The following is a 14,224-nucleotide window of genomic DNA, read 5'->3' as shown; positions in this document are numbered from 1 at the left end:
ATTTTTGGAAGTATGCTAGGGTTCTTCTTCAAGGGGGGGACCTGGTCTCCCTTTCATTCAAGGGGCTTTGGGTCTGTAAACTGGCTCAAGTCTGGAAATTGACTGAATATGACTCTGTTTTTATGATTTAAGTTAGATTTTTGTTCACTTGAGCTAGAACTCTTCTACTTATACAGATCAAGCGAGAATTTAGTAGGCTTCCCATATATTTTTCTTCTAGGAACACCGTGATCAAAAGCCAACATCACAGGTCTCCAGGAGTCAGACTATTTGATTGCTGTTTTGACTCTGCTGCCCACTATGGTAATGATACCCAATTTGCCTTTGGCGATGGAGTGCTGCCATTTGGGCCCTGCCACTTCACCATCCAATTATTTTCATTGCATTTAGGTTTCTCAATTCAGTGGCAGCAGTTCCAAATATAAGTTCTGGCCTACAGAGAAATGTGACTGTAGAACCCTTCAAGGATGCTGAGGCTTCCCTCACAAATTTATTTCTCACTGTTGCAGTGAAAGGTGTGTCCACTGGAAATTTGCAAGGTGGGTGAGTAGGTCTTGAATGACAAATGCATCCTGGGGCACCTGGGTGGCTCAGTCGTTATGCGTCTGCCTTAGGCTGAGGCCATGATCCCAGGAGGCTGAGGCCATGATCCCAGGGTTCTGGGATTGAGCCCCGCATCAGGCTCCCTACTCAGCGGGAAGCCTGCTTCTCCCTCTGCCACTCCCCCTGCTTGTGTTCCCTCTCTCGCTGTGTCTCTCTCTGTCAAAAAATGCATCCCAATTTTATGGAACTAGACAGTGGAGATGGTTTCACAACATTGTAAATATTTTAAGAGTTACTGAAGTGTATATTTTAAAATGGTTAAGATGGTGAATTTTATGTTATGTGAATTTACCTCAATTTTTAAAAAATCTCGAAGACTATGTATAAAATATGTCCATGAGTTGAGTAGAAAGTAAGATTAATTATATCTTATTTTATGTGAAACTACATTAGTTCCTAGTGATCACCACTTCATCTTCTAGAGATCAGTCAACTTTCAAGTATGGGCCAGAAGCCCCTTTCATCTTGGTAGTTAAAAATGCAGATATGTTGAGCCAAATAACTCTGGGTGTGGTGCCCAGGAATTTGCTTTAATTATGTCTACAGTAATTACTGAATGTACACTAAAGTGTGAGAATCATAATTCTAGATGCCCATAAGTCACCCATTAATAATTTTCTCTAAATTTTTGGTTGCGCCACATGTTAATAGCACCTGTCTGTGGTTTCAAATAGTCACTTTTATCTTCTTTTTGAAAATCAGAAGATGATTTGCTCACCCTGGTTGCTTCTTATTTTTTCCACAAGTCCTCAAGTAACCTGTCTCAGAATTTTCTCAAAGTAGAGAAATTACTTCAAAAACTAGAAATGATAGAATTCAGTAGTAAATGATGCAGTTCTCTGGTAATTTTTACACTTATCTTGATCTACCTCTTCCCTTAGGGATTTTCTTTCATTTTCTTTCTGATCCCCACTTTCCTTGACAGACAAAGCAGAAGCAACGTATGAGTTAGTTAATAGGCAGACGGACCCTGTATAACTTAAATCAGTGTTCCTGCTCCTATCTTATTGGTCCAGTGCCCTAAGGTGGGAGTTTTGTTATGAGTACTTCAGTTTTTGTTTTTAAAGAAACACCTGAGTGTTGTCCCTTTCAATGTGGAGTTTTACTCGGCTGCTTTGATGCAAGATATTTAGGCAATCTTTTGGGAATGCCTTCAGAGCGAACATAATAACCTTAGTATTGTTTATGTACCCCGGGACCTCTCATTTTTGCAATTTGGACCACAGACTACTTGGCTCCCGCTCTCTCCTGACTCTCCAAATGGTTTATTTTACATTTTGAGCTATTCTGCATGGTTTAGTGTGTCCTAAGGCGCAGTGATGAATGCTGTGTGCCCTGTGTCCTATAGCAGTCTTCCTTAGCATCTACAATTCCCGCTTTCTTCTGAAATGGCAAGCGCATCCTTTCAACTTAGAGTCGCCTTCTGCTGGTGGGAATTGTGACGACTGGTCGCCGGCAGACTGGAGAATCCTCCCAAGCTCAGGATCCTCGCCGGGCGCGGTGGCGCGCGCCTGTAGTCCCAGCTACTCGGGAGGCTGAGGCAGGAGGATCGCTTGAGCCCAGGAGTTCTGGGCTGTAGTGCGCTATGCCGATCGGGTGTCCGCACTAAGTTCGGCATCAATATGGTGACCTCCCGGGAGCGGGGGACCACCAGGTTGCCTAAGGAGGGGTGAACCGGCCCAGGTCGGAAACGGAGCAGGTCAAAACTCCCGTGCTGATCAGTAGTGGGATCGCGCCTGTGAATAGCCACTGCACTCCAGCCTGGGCAACATAGCGAGACCCCGTCTCTTTTGAGTTCTCACCTTAAAGTATCCTTTCTTCTCATGCATCTATCGAACACAACGAAAAGTGGCATACTTATATTCTTGCCCAACAGTTTTCCTACTACCCTGTGAATTTCCCCATGGTGAGGCAATCTTCTCTTATTCTGTCTTACTTTTGATTATCTAGCGAAACACCTGAATATTCAGGTTGCCTAGCGTTTATGGAGTTCCTATTGTATACCAGGTACTACGCTGAGGCAAGGGGATGCCAAGACCGAGGTTAAATGAGAATCCCACAATACATCTCAAAATACTCTTCTGAGAGCAGGGCCCATCAAAATAGGAACTCCTTTCTGAACGTTGCTTCACCTTTATCATTGAGGGTAATTGTAAGGCGAATGAAACAGTTCCGCTTCGTCGCATTTCAAAATTCTACTGGTCCAGGTAACCGAATGGAAAGGGGTTGTTGCTCTGGCATACCGAGCCCTACCGCCCTTCTAGGGGAAATCCTCCCAGTACGCGCCTCATAAATTTTTACCACCAGCAGGGGTCACTAGGGAGGCTTGCTTAAGTCCCGAAACACACGGGGGAAAGGTAACCGGACTAGTCCGTCAGCTTTCCAGGAAGAAATGCACTTTCAGAGAATAATTTGGATTTATTTCGAATTCTTTTGGCATACGAAAAGCCAGCTGACGGCGACTTAATAGTCCAAATCTTCAGAAAAGTGACGCAAACACCTTCGCTTCAAGGAATATTGGGTCTTCTGCGCGGCCGTAGCTTTCGGCCAAGTGCGCCTGCGCATAAGAGTAGCGGCGTTGAGTCAGGCAGTCAGTGGAGAAAACTGCGGTAGCGACCCTCGGACCTCGCCATGAAGACTCGCTTTAGCACCATTGACCTCCGCGCGGTACTCGCGGAGCTGAATGCCAGGTACTGAGCGATAGGTGACCAGGCTCGTGCGGGGAATGCAGAAGACAGAGGCCAGTGCCCCAAAGCGGAAGAAAGACCAGCCTGATGTTTCCCCTTAGTCCCCAGTGCTTTTCTTCTGCGGACCTGGCTAGGCCTGGGTGGGCGAGCGCGTGACACATTTCCCGTGGCCCTCAGGACACCTGCGGGACCCCAGCGTCCGCGTGCCCCACACCCCGCTCTCGCGGGTTGCCTGTCTCACCAGGTCTTGTGTCAGGCTTTGGCGGGGCCCTCGCCGAGCTCTCGCCTTGTTGGCCTGAGTTGCCTGGGTCTGGCAGCAAACGTTTAGTAAAACACGAGACACCAGGTGCAAGCCAGGATGCCCCAGTAGGCTTTTGCCTCAGGGGTTTCCAGACTGGAGGCCTGATTTCTTTGACACTCCTCCTTACTCCTAAGAGGGAATATCGGCGTTTTAGCTGCAAGTAACAGATTCTAGTCAGGTTTCTATTCAGCTGTGTGAGTTTTGTCATTTTTCCAGGGTTTCGTTTATCTTTTTTTTCTTTTGTAATAAAGTGGATTAGATTGTACTATATTTCCTTAAAAATATTGGGTCATTTCAAGGACGCAGGGCATTGCATGGTTTTCTTAGGTTTGGCATACCACTTTTGTTCATAAAAAATTACAATTAAGTTTTGGGCTGAATGCCTGATGGCCTTCAGGCTCTGCTCCCTGGTTGACTCCATATCCTTAAAAGTTGGGGATCCCCTCTTTCGAAGGCTCTGCTTCCGCCTGCCGCTTTAATTTTTGTGAAGTTTTATATTTCAAATGTTGTTACAGGTTTCCTTTCTCTTTGCAGCTTAATAGGAATGAGAGTAAACAATGTTTATGATGTGGATAATAAGACCTATCTTATTCGTCTTCAAAAGTAAGAGCATTTTACAGGCTTGTTTTACTTTGGTAATTAAATATGAGATTATTAATTTTTTTTACTTGCACTTTTAGTCTGTTTTACTGAGTTAGCGTTGACAAGTGCCCTAAAGAAAAATTTAACTTTTTTCTTCTACAGACCAGACTTTAAAGCTACACTTTTACTTGAATCTGGCATACGAATTCACACAACAGAATTTGAGTGGCCTAAGAATATGATGCCATCTAGTTTTGCCATGAAGGTAAACTTTAAATTATACTTGAAGCTAAATTTTAAGGCCCTGAGATTGGTCACTAACGATTTAAGTTTTAAAACATTTGGTTTTCCTTTACTGTTACGAATAAAGTAGAGATAAAATAGTTGATAGATACTGGGATGAATAAAGTAGCTGTTTATTGACTTCTCCCTGTTACTCTTCACACCCCATTGTGCTCCAAATCTTTCTGTTCCCACAGTCACTATTCTAGTTTGAGCTTTCATAACATTTCCTTAAAGTCCCTTAATTACAGTCTACTTCTTGCTATCAAAATATCTAATTGTGTTAGACCAGTGTTAATTTTTCTAAAGCCTCATTTTCATCAGTTTTTCACCTTTTTATAATTCCCTAATTTCTGAATCCATATCCTGTTATTCTTGGCTTTCTATGATATGCCCTCCTCCCCTTTCCTAGTTTTCTGCAGTTCACTTTTGAGCTACCAGTCTGTATTTTGTTGGAATACTCAATGACATTAGTATGTTACCAATCATATCTTTTTACTTTTCACTTCTTTCTTTTGTTTTTTTCTTTTAAAACTGAGATTCTGCATTTGTGGACGTGTTACCTATCCATTTGTTGACATAACAGATATACTGAAAGATTATGTGGTACAGAGGAAAGACATTAGAATCAAATATACCTAACTTTGAATTAATGATTTTGCCGCTAAATAATTTTATAACCCAGAAAAGTTACTTAACCTCTTGAAACTTAGTTTCTTTAAATGTAAAATGTGGATAATACCTCCCTCATGGGGTTACTGGTGAGGATTAATTGAAGTAACATGTAAAGCACCTAACACAATGCCTGACACATATTAGGGCTCCATATGTATTAATTTCCTTCTTCCTCTCCTCCTCACTTTCCTTCAGAAATTTATTTGTTTTGGCATTGTGTTATTTCATTAGAGGCTTTACAGAGAAGAATCTTATCCCCAGCAACTTAGAATCTGTTTTGGATTACAAGTTAGGTAAGTGTTTCCCAAATCACAAGGCCTGTCACAAAATTATCAAACTCTTAAAAGTTTAATATACTTAATAGTAAGCCTACATGGTTCTTTTGGGAATTGTCCTTAATAATGGTGACACTTGGTATTTGTATAGCACTTTTCAAAATAAATGAATAATGTATATTTTAAGTTGTTTAATATAACAGTGGATATGAAGAACAGTTATTTTAGTTTTACAGATGATGTAACAGATGATAAGATATATGATACTGGGATTGTGTAAAAATCCCCAAATCAGGCTATACTAATAGGAAGCCAAATACTCTAAAAAGAGAATTTTATGAGTTAGGTGTACATGTTAAACTAAACGTATAGAGAGATACTCTCCATTGGAGCAGACAGTGTTAAGCACGTTATAAATAATTTAAAATAAAGAGCTGCTACTGTTGTATGGCATAGTCATGCTCAGTTTGTGGTAAATCACAGTGATTGTTCCTCATTCTCACATTTGGGGATGCCAGTTAGTGCTTTGTGGCACTGACAGTCATTTTCACCAAGCTCCTAATAGGGAAATAAACAAAATAAGCACTACATATGTACTGTATGCCCATCTATACTCATGATAAATAATCTTCCCTTTTCTCCATTCCATGGTGTGGATTTCTGTTCCCTTCAAGGATGCCTTTTATCTCCATTTTAACTTTATTTTTCTTGAATAAAAATGCTACTGGGAGACTCTGGAAGGATTGTGATTTTCCCCTGGGGATTTAAAAATAGCCCTATATGTAGGCCACTGTTTAAATCAAAATCATCATAGACCACTCATAAATCAGAACTATTGAATATAGTTAGAAGTTTGAAATTGTTAGAAGTTTGAAAAGTCTTATTACATCTGTCTGAATATACAAGTGCATAAAATAAGAATTTTAGTCAATCTGAACTATCAGGTCTGGGGAAGAAGTCTTGGTTATCAAAGAGTTGGCATTCTAAGAATGATTGTATATTTCTTTCTCTTTTTTTAAGGTGACTTTATATTAACTTCTCTGTAAAATTTGTCTTGAATTTAAGTCTTGAAAGCATTCTATTTTACTGGGCTTGACTAAGGGGTCATTCAAATTCAAGAATTAGAAACAATTGGAAGATTTTTTAGGCACTACAGAGTAATCTTGTTTCTGATCTATGTTATGCTTAAATATCTGTACTAAAGGATGGTATATATAATCTAAAGCAATAGGTATTTACAAAGTAATTTGTATTTGGGTTTAAAAATGTTAATTTTATTTTAATTGCTAATAAGAAAAGAACATTGTGACTTAGGGGTAGGAAGAATGGGATTTGATAAGGAATGAGAGTTAATACATTTGGATTTGAGCTAGGTTGATCAAAACCTTTGGAGAGAGTACCAGAAAAATTGTCTGGGTTATATTAATAAATTTGTGGGACTATGGGGCGCCTGGGTGGCTCAGTTGGTTAAGCGACTGCCTTCGGCTCAGGTCATGATCCTGGAGTCCCGGGATCGAGTCCCACATCGGGCTCCCTGCTCAGCAGGGAGTCTGCTTCTCCCTCTGACCCTCCCCCCTCTCATGCTCTCTGTATCTCATTCTCTCTCTCAAATAAATAAATAAAATTTAAAAAATAAAAAATAAAAAAAAAATAAATTTGTGGGACTAGAAGGTAATTGGATGAATGTAGAGGATTATACCAATAGAATACCAATAAGCTCATGGTTCAGAATTTGTATTTGAAGTGGAAGATTAGTGAAAACCACTAATTAATTTTGAACACAAAGGAAATTGGGGATACTTAAAAGATGGGACTAGAAAGAGGCTTAAAAAAAAGGTTATGGTTTTGAATGAGGTCATCAGGGTAAGAAAAAGGGATTTAGCAGTGGTATAAACAACAAAATAAATTTCTCTGTAGATCTGTCATTATCTTCTTTAAAAAGTATAAAATACTGTTTCAGAGTTAGAGTCGTCTGAAGTGTTTTTCCTTTGATTATCATCTGCAAGCTTTTGTTTACTACTTTTTAAATGTTATTCTTGATGATAATGAAAAGAGGAAACTTATTTACAAACCAGTATCAAAGAATTAGGAATTGACTTCTACATAAATGACATTTTCTTCTGTTTTTCACTAGTGCCGAAAACATTTGAAGAGTCGGCGATTGGTCAGTGCAAAACAGCTTGGTGTGGATAGGATTGTAGATTTTCAATTTGGAAGTGATGAAGCTGCTTATCACTTAATCATTGAGCTCTATGATAGGGTAAGTTAAATTTGGGGAATGAGATAAAGGATAATTGATCATTATATTGTTAATTATTTGTGTAATACTACTGTACTGTGAAACATGGGCAGGGAATGTTCTGCCCCTTCCCCTGCAGGCAACTGCAACTGCAGCCCATCTGAAATTGATTTTTGTATGTGGTCTCAGGTAGTGGTCAGTTAAAATTTGCATGATACCTACTTAAAAAAATTTTTTTAAACTTTTGTTTTGAAATGATTATAGATTCACAGGAAGTTGCAAAGATAAGAGAGGTCAGTGTCCCTCAGTTGTTATATTTTACATAATTATAGTACAGTATCAAAATCAGGAAATCGATATTGGTACAATGTATGCATCTAGTTCTGTGCATTTTACCACCTTTGTAGATACATGTAACCACTACTGCAGTCAAGATACAGAATTTTCCATTACCACAGAGATCTTCTTGGTGATACCTCTTTATGGTAATACCCACCCACCTCTCTTCCTCCCACCGTCCCAACCTCCTGACAACTACCAATGTATTCTGTCTCTATGATTTTGTCATTATATTGAGTCTTCAACAAAGAAGTCAGTTTCAGAACCTTGCTGGAAAGGATATATCAGATACTCTTAAACAGGAGTAGATAAATTACAGCTGGTGGCCCCTTGTTATAAAGCTTGTGAACTTAAGAATGTTTTTTATGTTTTAAAAGGGCTCTTAAAAAAAAAAAAAGAAGATGCAACTGAGACCATATGTGGCCACAAATGCTAAAATGTTTACTATCTTGCCTTTTACAGAGTTAGCTTTGTAAAAAAGTTTGCTGACCCCTGCTCTTATATAATAGACTCACATCGTCTGAGCCAGTATTGCTTAGACAAATGCCAAAATGTATCAGGGGACCAAATTAGAATTTATGAGACTGACTTTAATCTAGAAGCAGGTGCTTTTATGAAAATAGAGTGCCAACCTGTGGTCTAGGATGATTAGAATTAATCAGACAGGACTAAATAAACTGGAGAGAATCTAATTGTGGTTAATTTTTTTCAGAATATTGTTGGTGTTATTTTTATGATGAGTGTTTTATGGTAGTGTATGATAAAGCCCTTTACCTTTCTCTTGATCTGTAGTAGTTTGTACTTCTGCAAATTGAAGTGATACATTCTTTAAATGGTAATTTGCTCTCATTGATCCCTTAGAATTTAGGAACAAATGTCTTTTACGGAGATTTTTTTTACTGCTAATGGCAATGTGTATATTTACATAGGTTTGATAAGAATTTGTCCTTCCTTTTACCAAGATATAAGTAGGCAAATTGATTGTGCAACTAAGGTCAAATCTGGGGTATCATAGTTGAGAATAAGTCTCATTTAAGTAGGATAACAAGCTCATCATTAAAGAACAAAGGTTATATTGTATATGCAGAAGCAGTGTCCACAAAGCCCTCCTGAGAAACTGGTTTTGTACCTATTCTGTGGCGTGTAGGATCCTAGCCTATTGGTAGTAAGGAAGGGTAGGTTTGAGTAACTTTAAAGAGGAATTTACCTACATTTATAGGTATACCACAGACACAATGAGTAGTGGTTTTTTTGTTTGGTCTGGTTTCATAGCTTTGAATTAGAAGCAAATACTAATTGTTAAATCTCTGGGATAACAAACTTTTGAAAATAAAATCCCAGATTTCTTATGAATTCTCCAGGCAGCAGTAATTATTATGGCTTTAGTAATTGCTTCATACCTTGTGGCTCTAGATTTGCTGACTATAAGGAGATTTGTATATGTTAATTAACATTTCTTGCTGTACTTATATAAATAAATCGGGCCAAGATGCAGTGAGAGTAGCTTATGTGTATGTATATTTGTCATCAATAATTTTAGATGTTATGATCATGAGAGGGGACTGTAAAAAAAAAAAAAAAAGAGGTATCCAAAATTTGAAAAGAGACAAAAAGGACACAATGTCATTTTAGTATCCTGCTGAGTGCTGTCTAGCAGGCACTCCTGGGGATTATTTTTTTCTTGAAGGATGTATATCTTTGATTTGCTATTTACTATTGATTAGGTTTTTAAAACAACTCTATAAAGATAGATTTTAACTTGTAGGAAACTGATAGAAATACAAATAATTCTTGCCTCATAGCAATGAAAATAATTGCATCTAGTAGAGATTCAAATTATATCTGTCCATAGAAAAGATATCCCCAAAGGTTGGTCTTATCTAACTGCCTTGAATTGGCAATCTTATACAGTCATTCTCTCAGTCACTCTAAATATTTCACTTATTTCATTTCTCTTACAACCAGTTTTACAATCTAGTTGGTTCTCTTATTAATTAAATAAACTTTTTACAGTTACCAAAATAGTATATTGTCTTGTGTCAACCATTGTTTCTAGTGAAATCAGTGTTGGCTCTTTTGAAGGTAATCTGGCCTTTTAATCTGGATGCTTTAAAATTTTTTCTCTTCGTGTTCAGTTTTCAGTTTTGCTGTGGTGTGCCTAGTTGAGTTTTTATTTGTAATTATCTTTTGGGGGTTCATAGCACTTCTAGAACTGAGTTTATGTTTTTCATCAGTTTTGGGAAACTCAGCCATATTTTCTTTTACCTGTCTTCCAGGTCACTAATTTTATTGCTATCAGACAAGAATCATTTGGAGTCATTTGGAATTGCTTTGAGCGTCTGTTTTTTTGTTTTGTTTTGTTTTTAAGATTTTAGTTATTTGACAGAGAGAGAGACAGCAAGAGAGGGAACACAAGCAGGGGGAGTGGGAGAGGGAGAAGCAGGCTTCCTTCGGAGCAGGGAGCCTGATTCGGGGCTCAATCCCAGGACCCTGGGATCATGACCTGAGCTGAAGGCAGACGCTTAATGACTGAGCCATCCAGGCGCCCCTTGAGTGTCTGTTTTTATTGTCTGTTGTTTCTTTTGATTTTAATTACATTGTCTTGTCTCCTCACATGTCTGGTTATTGTATTGTGTGTCCGACATTGAGTAGGAAAAACAGTAGTTATATTGTGAGATCTGGAATGATGTTGTCTTCCTTTAGAGAAGATAATTGCTTTTGACAAGTGGCTAAAGGCACAGATAATCCCAGATTACCTCACAACAGTCAAGAATTGAATTGATAGAAGCTGGGCCTGGAAAAGCTGGTATATTTCCAATTCATCTCATCCCCTGAGATGCAGCCTTTATGACCCCCTATTCAGAGCTGGACCTATAGGATATCCCTCCCTCCCCAACTCATCTTTCACTTGGACTCTGAACTCTGGTTTTATTCCCCTTAGTTGTCCCGTAAGTCTATCAGAATTTATGCTCAGCTTCTCAGCCTATCATCAGCTGCTTCTTAACTGTTAGACAAATGATCCGAGGGGAAAATTAGCCCCAAGTGTGGGACCTATCTTTCTGAGTTTTCTTCTCCTAGGTTTCAGTCCTGTAAATGTTTACTATCTTGCTTGCATTTTTTATTTCTTAAAAGACAGGCTTTGTGTATTTTGTCCATATAATGTGATGTGTATATCCCCTAGAGAAGGATTTGTTACTTAGAATTTTCAACTTACTTGATCACAGAGTTCTTTTTTTATGGAGGGGGGACCATCTTAAGGAAGAGTTTGGGAAACCTTGATTTAAGGAAAAAACACTTCCAGGGAAGTAACTGCCTTACTGGAATCTGCCAGATGTTCTCGGTAATTGCACATTTTGATTCAACAAACATTTATTGAGTACCTTCTGTGTGCCAGGCTCTATGGCCAGGTGTTTTTCAAGTCACATATTCCTGAACTAGACACTATATGGACATTTTTCCAAGCTCCCAGCTTTCCTTCTCCAGTTAACTTTTATGTTAAATGCATGAATGCTTTGAAGTCAGAACTTTCAGGAGTAGGTATTACTCTTTGAACACCTAGTAACTTCTGGTTAATCAAGGTGAATGGTGGCCCCATCTACTAAAGCCACTTCCCCAACCTGAGATTGGGGCTACTCTTCCTATCTTCTCTGACCAACTTCTAAGTAGTTGCTAAGGCATTTGTGATTATCTATTTTAATTCTGTAACAACCCCTGTCTTCACTGTCTATAATAAATTTGGAAGGCTATATTCTTTAGGCAGTTTTATTTTCATTAAGTTTTTCCCCTTCTTCGCCTGAGTGGCTGAGTCAGTTAATCGCTCAACTCTTTAGTTTTGGCTCGGGTCAGGATCTCGAGGTTGTGGAATTGAGCCCCGTGTCCAGCTCTGTGCTCAGTGCAGAGTCTGCTTCAGATTCTGTCTACCTCTCTCTCTCACACTCGCGTGCAGTCTCTCCTTCAAATAAATAAATAAAGTCTTAAAAAAAAAGTTTCCCTCCTCTTTTTTATTGAAAAGATTATGTAACAATATTTTTAAGTCTTTTTAATATTTTCATTTTCCCATATATTTGCTTTCTACTTCCTAGAATACAGAATTTTTTTGTCTTGCTATTTTTTACTTAAGATTATAAACATTCTCCTACTTTTTCAAGACATAGTCTTAATAAGTTAACAGCTTTTAAATAGTTTGTTATGTTGATATATCATAATTCAGCAATTTCCCTAATTTTTACATTTAGGCTGTTGCCATTTTTTTTTTCTATTGTAAATAAACTTCAGTGAATATCTTTAAGCATGTAGCTTTTGGTTTTATTGAGTTATTACAGTAGGATATATTACAAGTGTGGAATTACTTGGATAGAGAGTATAACTGTCCTTATTCATTTTCCACGTAACTATTGCTATCAAAAGACAAATAGCTCTTCACTTAGCTCTAAAATGTCTGTTCTGAATTGTTCTTAATAAGCCACAGTATTTGTAGACCTTCCTCATGCAAAGGCAGCAGTTAGTTCAGCTGGTGGTCATCAGCGTGTTAATTGACTACAGGTTTCCCCTGCTATCCAAAAGTAGAGCCGTTCTTATGAAACCTTTTATAAGCTGAAATGGTGTAAAGCAAAGAAGCAGTTGCCATCAATTTATATGGAAAAATTTTTGAGCACTCCCAGACGCAAAAAATAACTTCTCTTAGGCTCTTCTGATACTTTAGGTCGTATCTTACTAATAGGTGCACAAAATAAGTAGAGATAAAGCACAGATGCTCACAGTTCAAAGCTATGATGGCTTGCTGCTGAGATGCTGAGTGTAGTTCCAGGGAATCGGCAGTGCCACCTTTCACTGCTTGGGGTATGTCCTGACTCTGTAACAGATCACTGCAAAACACACTGAGTGCTTTTTTTGCTTTTTGCCTTTTTTTCATAAAAGTGAAAATCCTTTAAAGATTTCTTTCAGTTAGTGAAAACAGGTACTAATGTAGGTCTTTTATAAGAAAGAAGTTTTGAAAACTGGGGGATAACTGTATTGTGCTTCCATTAGTGACTTCTATAGAACCATCAGACAATGAGTTTAAAGTTGCTGTACATTCCTTCATTATGTTTCAAACTTGGGGTCCTTTATTTGCTTATCTTATTTCACAGTCTGTGCTGTGCTAGTGCAAAGAGCAGTGTTTAGATGTGATTTAAATGTTTTTTGTTTGTAACTTCATTTCTGTAGCTTGATTAAGTTTTCAAGAGACTGCAATATTTTCCTCACTTTTTAAGAAGTTTCAAGAATGATTTGGGAAAAGCAGTAAATTATATTTTATTCTATTACAGGGGAACATTGTTCTTACAGATTATGAGTACCTAATTTTGAATATCCTGAGATTTCGAACTGATGAGTCAGATGATGTTAAATTTGCTGTTCGTGAACGCTATCCAGTCGATCATGCTAGAGCTGCTGAGCCTTTGCTTACCTTGGAAAGGTAACATGTTTTGTTTATAAGCTCATTTCATAATGTATTAGGAGGTAAAATAGGTCAAAGGTCAGAATATGAATGAACTGTCACATAAGAAAATATTTTGTTTACTTGCATGCAATAACTAAATTTGGATTGCTTGAACTACATAAATGTGCATATAAGCAATTAAGCCTCATTTGCAACTAGCAAATATATGTCTTTTTTTTTTTAATTTTTAAACATTTTATTTATTTATTTGAGAGAGGGACAGAGAAAGTGAGAGAGAGCGCAAGTGGGGTGAGGGGCAGAGGGAGAAGCAGATTCCCCGCTGAGCAGGGAGCCCGATGCGGGGCTCGATGCGGGGCTCGATCCCAGGACTCCGGGATCATGACCCGAGCTGAAGGCAGACGCTTAACGACTAAGCCACCCAGGCGCTCCGCAAATATATGTCTTTTTAATCTAAGTCTGGTGTTACTTCAGATGTTTATGATTTCTTGGTAAAGTGAGGGGACTTACTAGCTATTCTGTAAGAAGACAGATGTCTATCTTAGGCAGAGTGCAAATGGAAATGGTTTAGCCAAGAAAAGGGAGTACTGTGGGATAAGGTGCTGATTGTAATTATAAAATTATGATGATGAAATGTTTGCAAGAAAATGTAGTGCTCTTCTGGCTGAAAGGTTTTGCTGGCTAATAGCTATAGCAGAGGTTCTGAAAGTGTAACATGCATCACATTCACCTGGAGGGCTTAATAAAACATAGATTGCTGCCCTTGCTTCCAGTGTCTGATTCAGTGGATCTGGGATGGGCCCA

The 14,224-nt window shown here is 38.4% G+C and overlaps 1 protein-coding gene across 2 annotated transcripts in view; it reads left to right on the top strand.

Annotated features, from left to right (window-relative positions):
* Positions 1-3,137: 3,137 nt before the first annotated feature.
* NEMF (nuclear export mediator factor) overlaps positions 3,138-14,224 on the top strand; it is a 49,456-nt gene continuing 38,369 nt past the window's right edge. For both annotated transcript variants that reach the window (XM_032405038.1, XM_032405037.1), the window contains exons 1-5: positions 3,138-3,293; positions 4,126-4,194; positions 4,336-4,438; positions 7,540-7,665; positions 13,290-13,438. In XM_032405038.1, coding sequence (XP_032260929.1) covers positions 3,235-3,293; positions 4,126-4,194; positions 4,336-4,438; positions 7,540-7,665; positions 13,290-13,438 — 506 coding nt within the window. In that variant the 5' untranslated portion in view covers positions 3,138-3,234. The remainder of the gene's footprint in view (positions 3,294-4,125; positions 4,195-4,335; positions 4,439-7,539; positions 7,666-13,289; positions 13,439-14,224) is intronic.

Source organism: Phoca vitulina, unplaced genomic scaffold, assembly GCF_004348235.1.
Source record: "Phoca vitulina isolate PV1807 unplaced genomic scaffold, GSC_HSeal_1.0 scaffold7, whole genome shotgun sequence".
Classification (NCBI taxonomy): domain Eukaryota; kingdom Metazoa; phylum Chordata; class Mammalia; order Carnivora; family Phocidae; genus Phoca; species Phoca vitulina.
The sequence above is the reverse complement of the archived record's forward strand: the minus strand, read 5'-3'. Positions and strand labels throughout refer to the sequence as shown.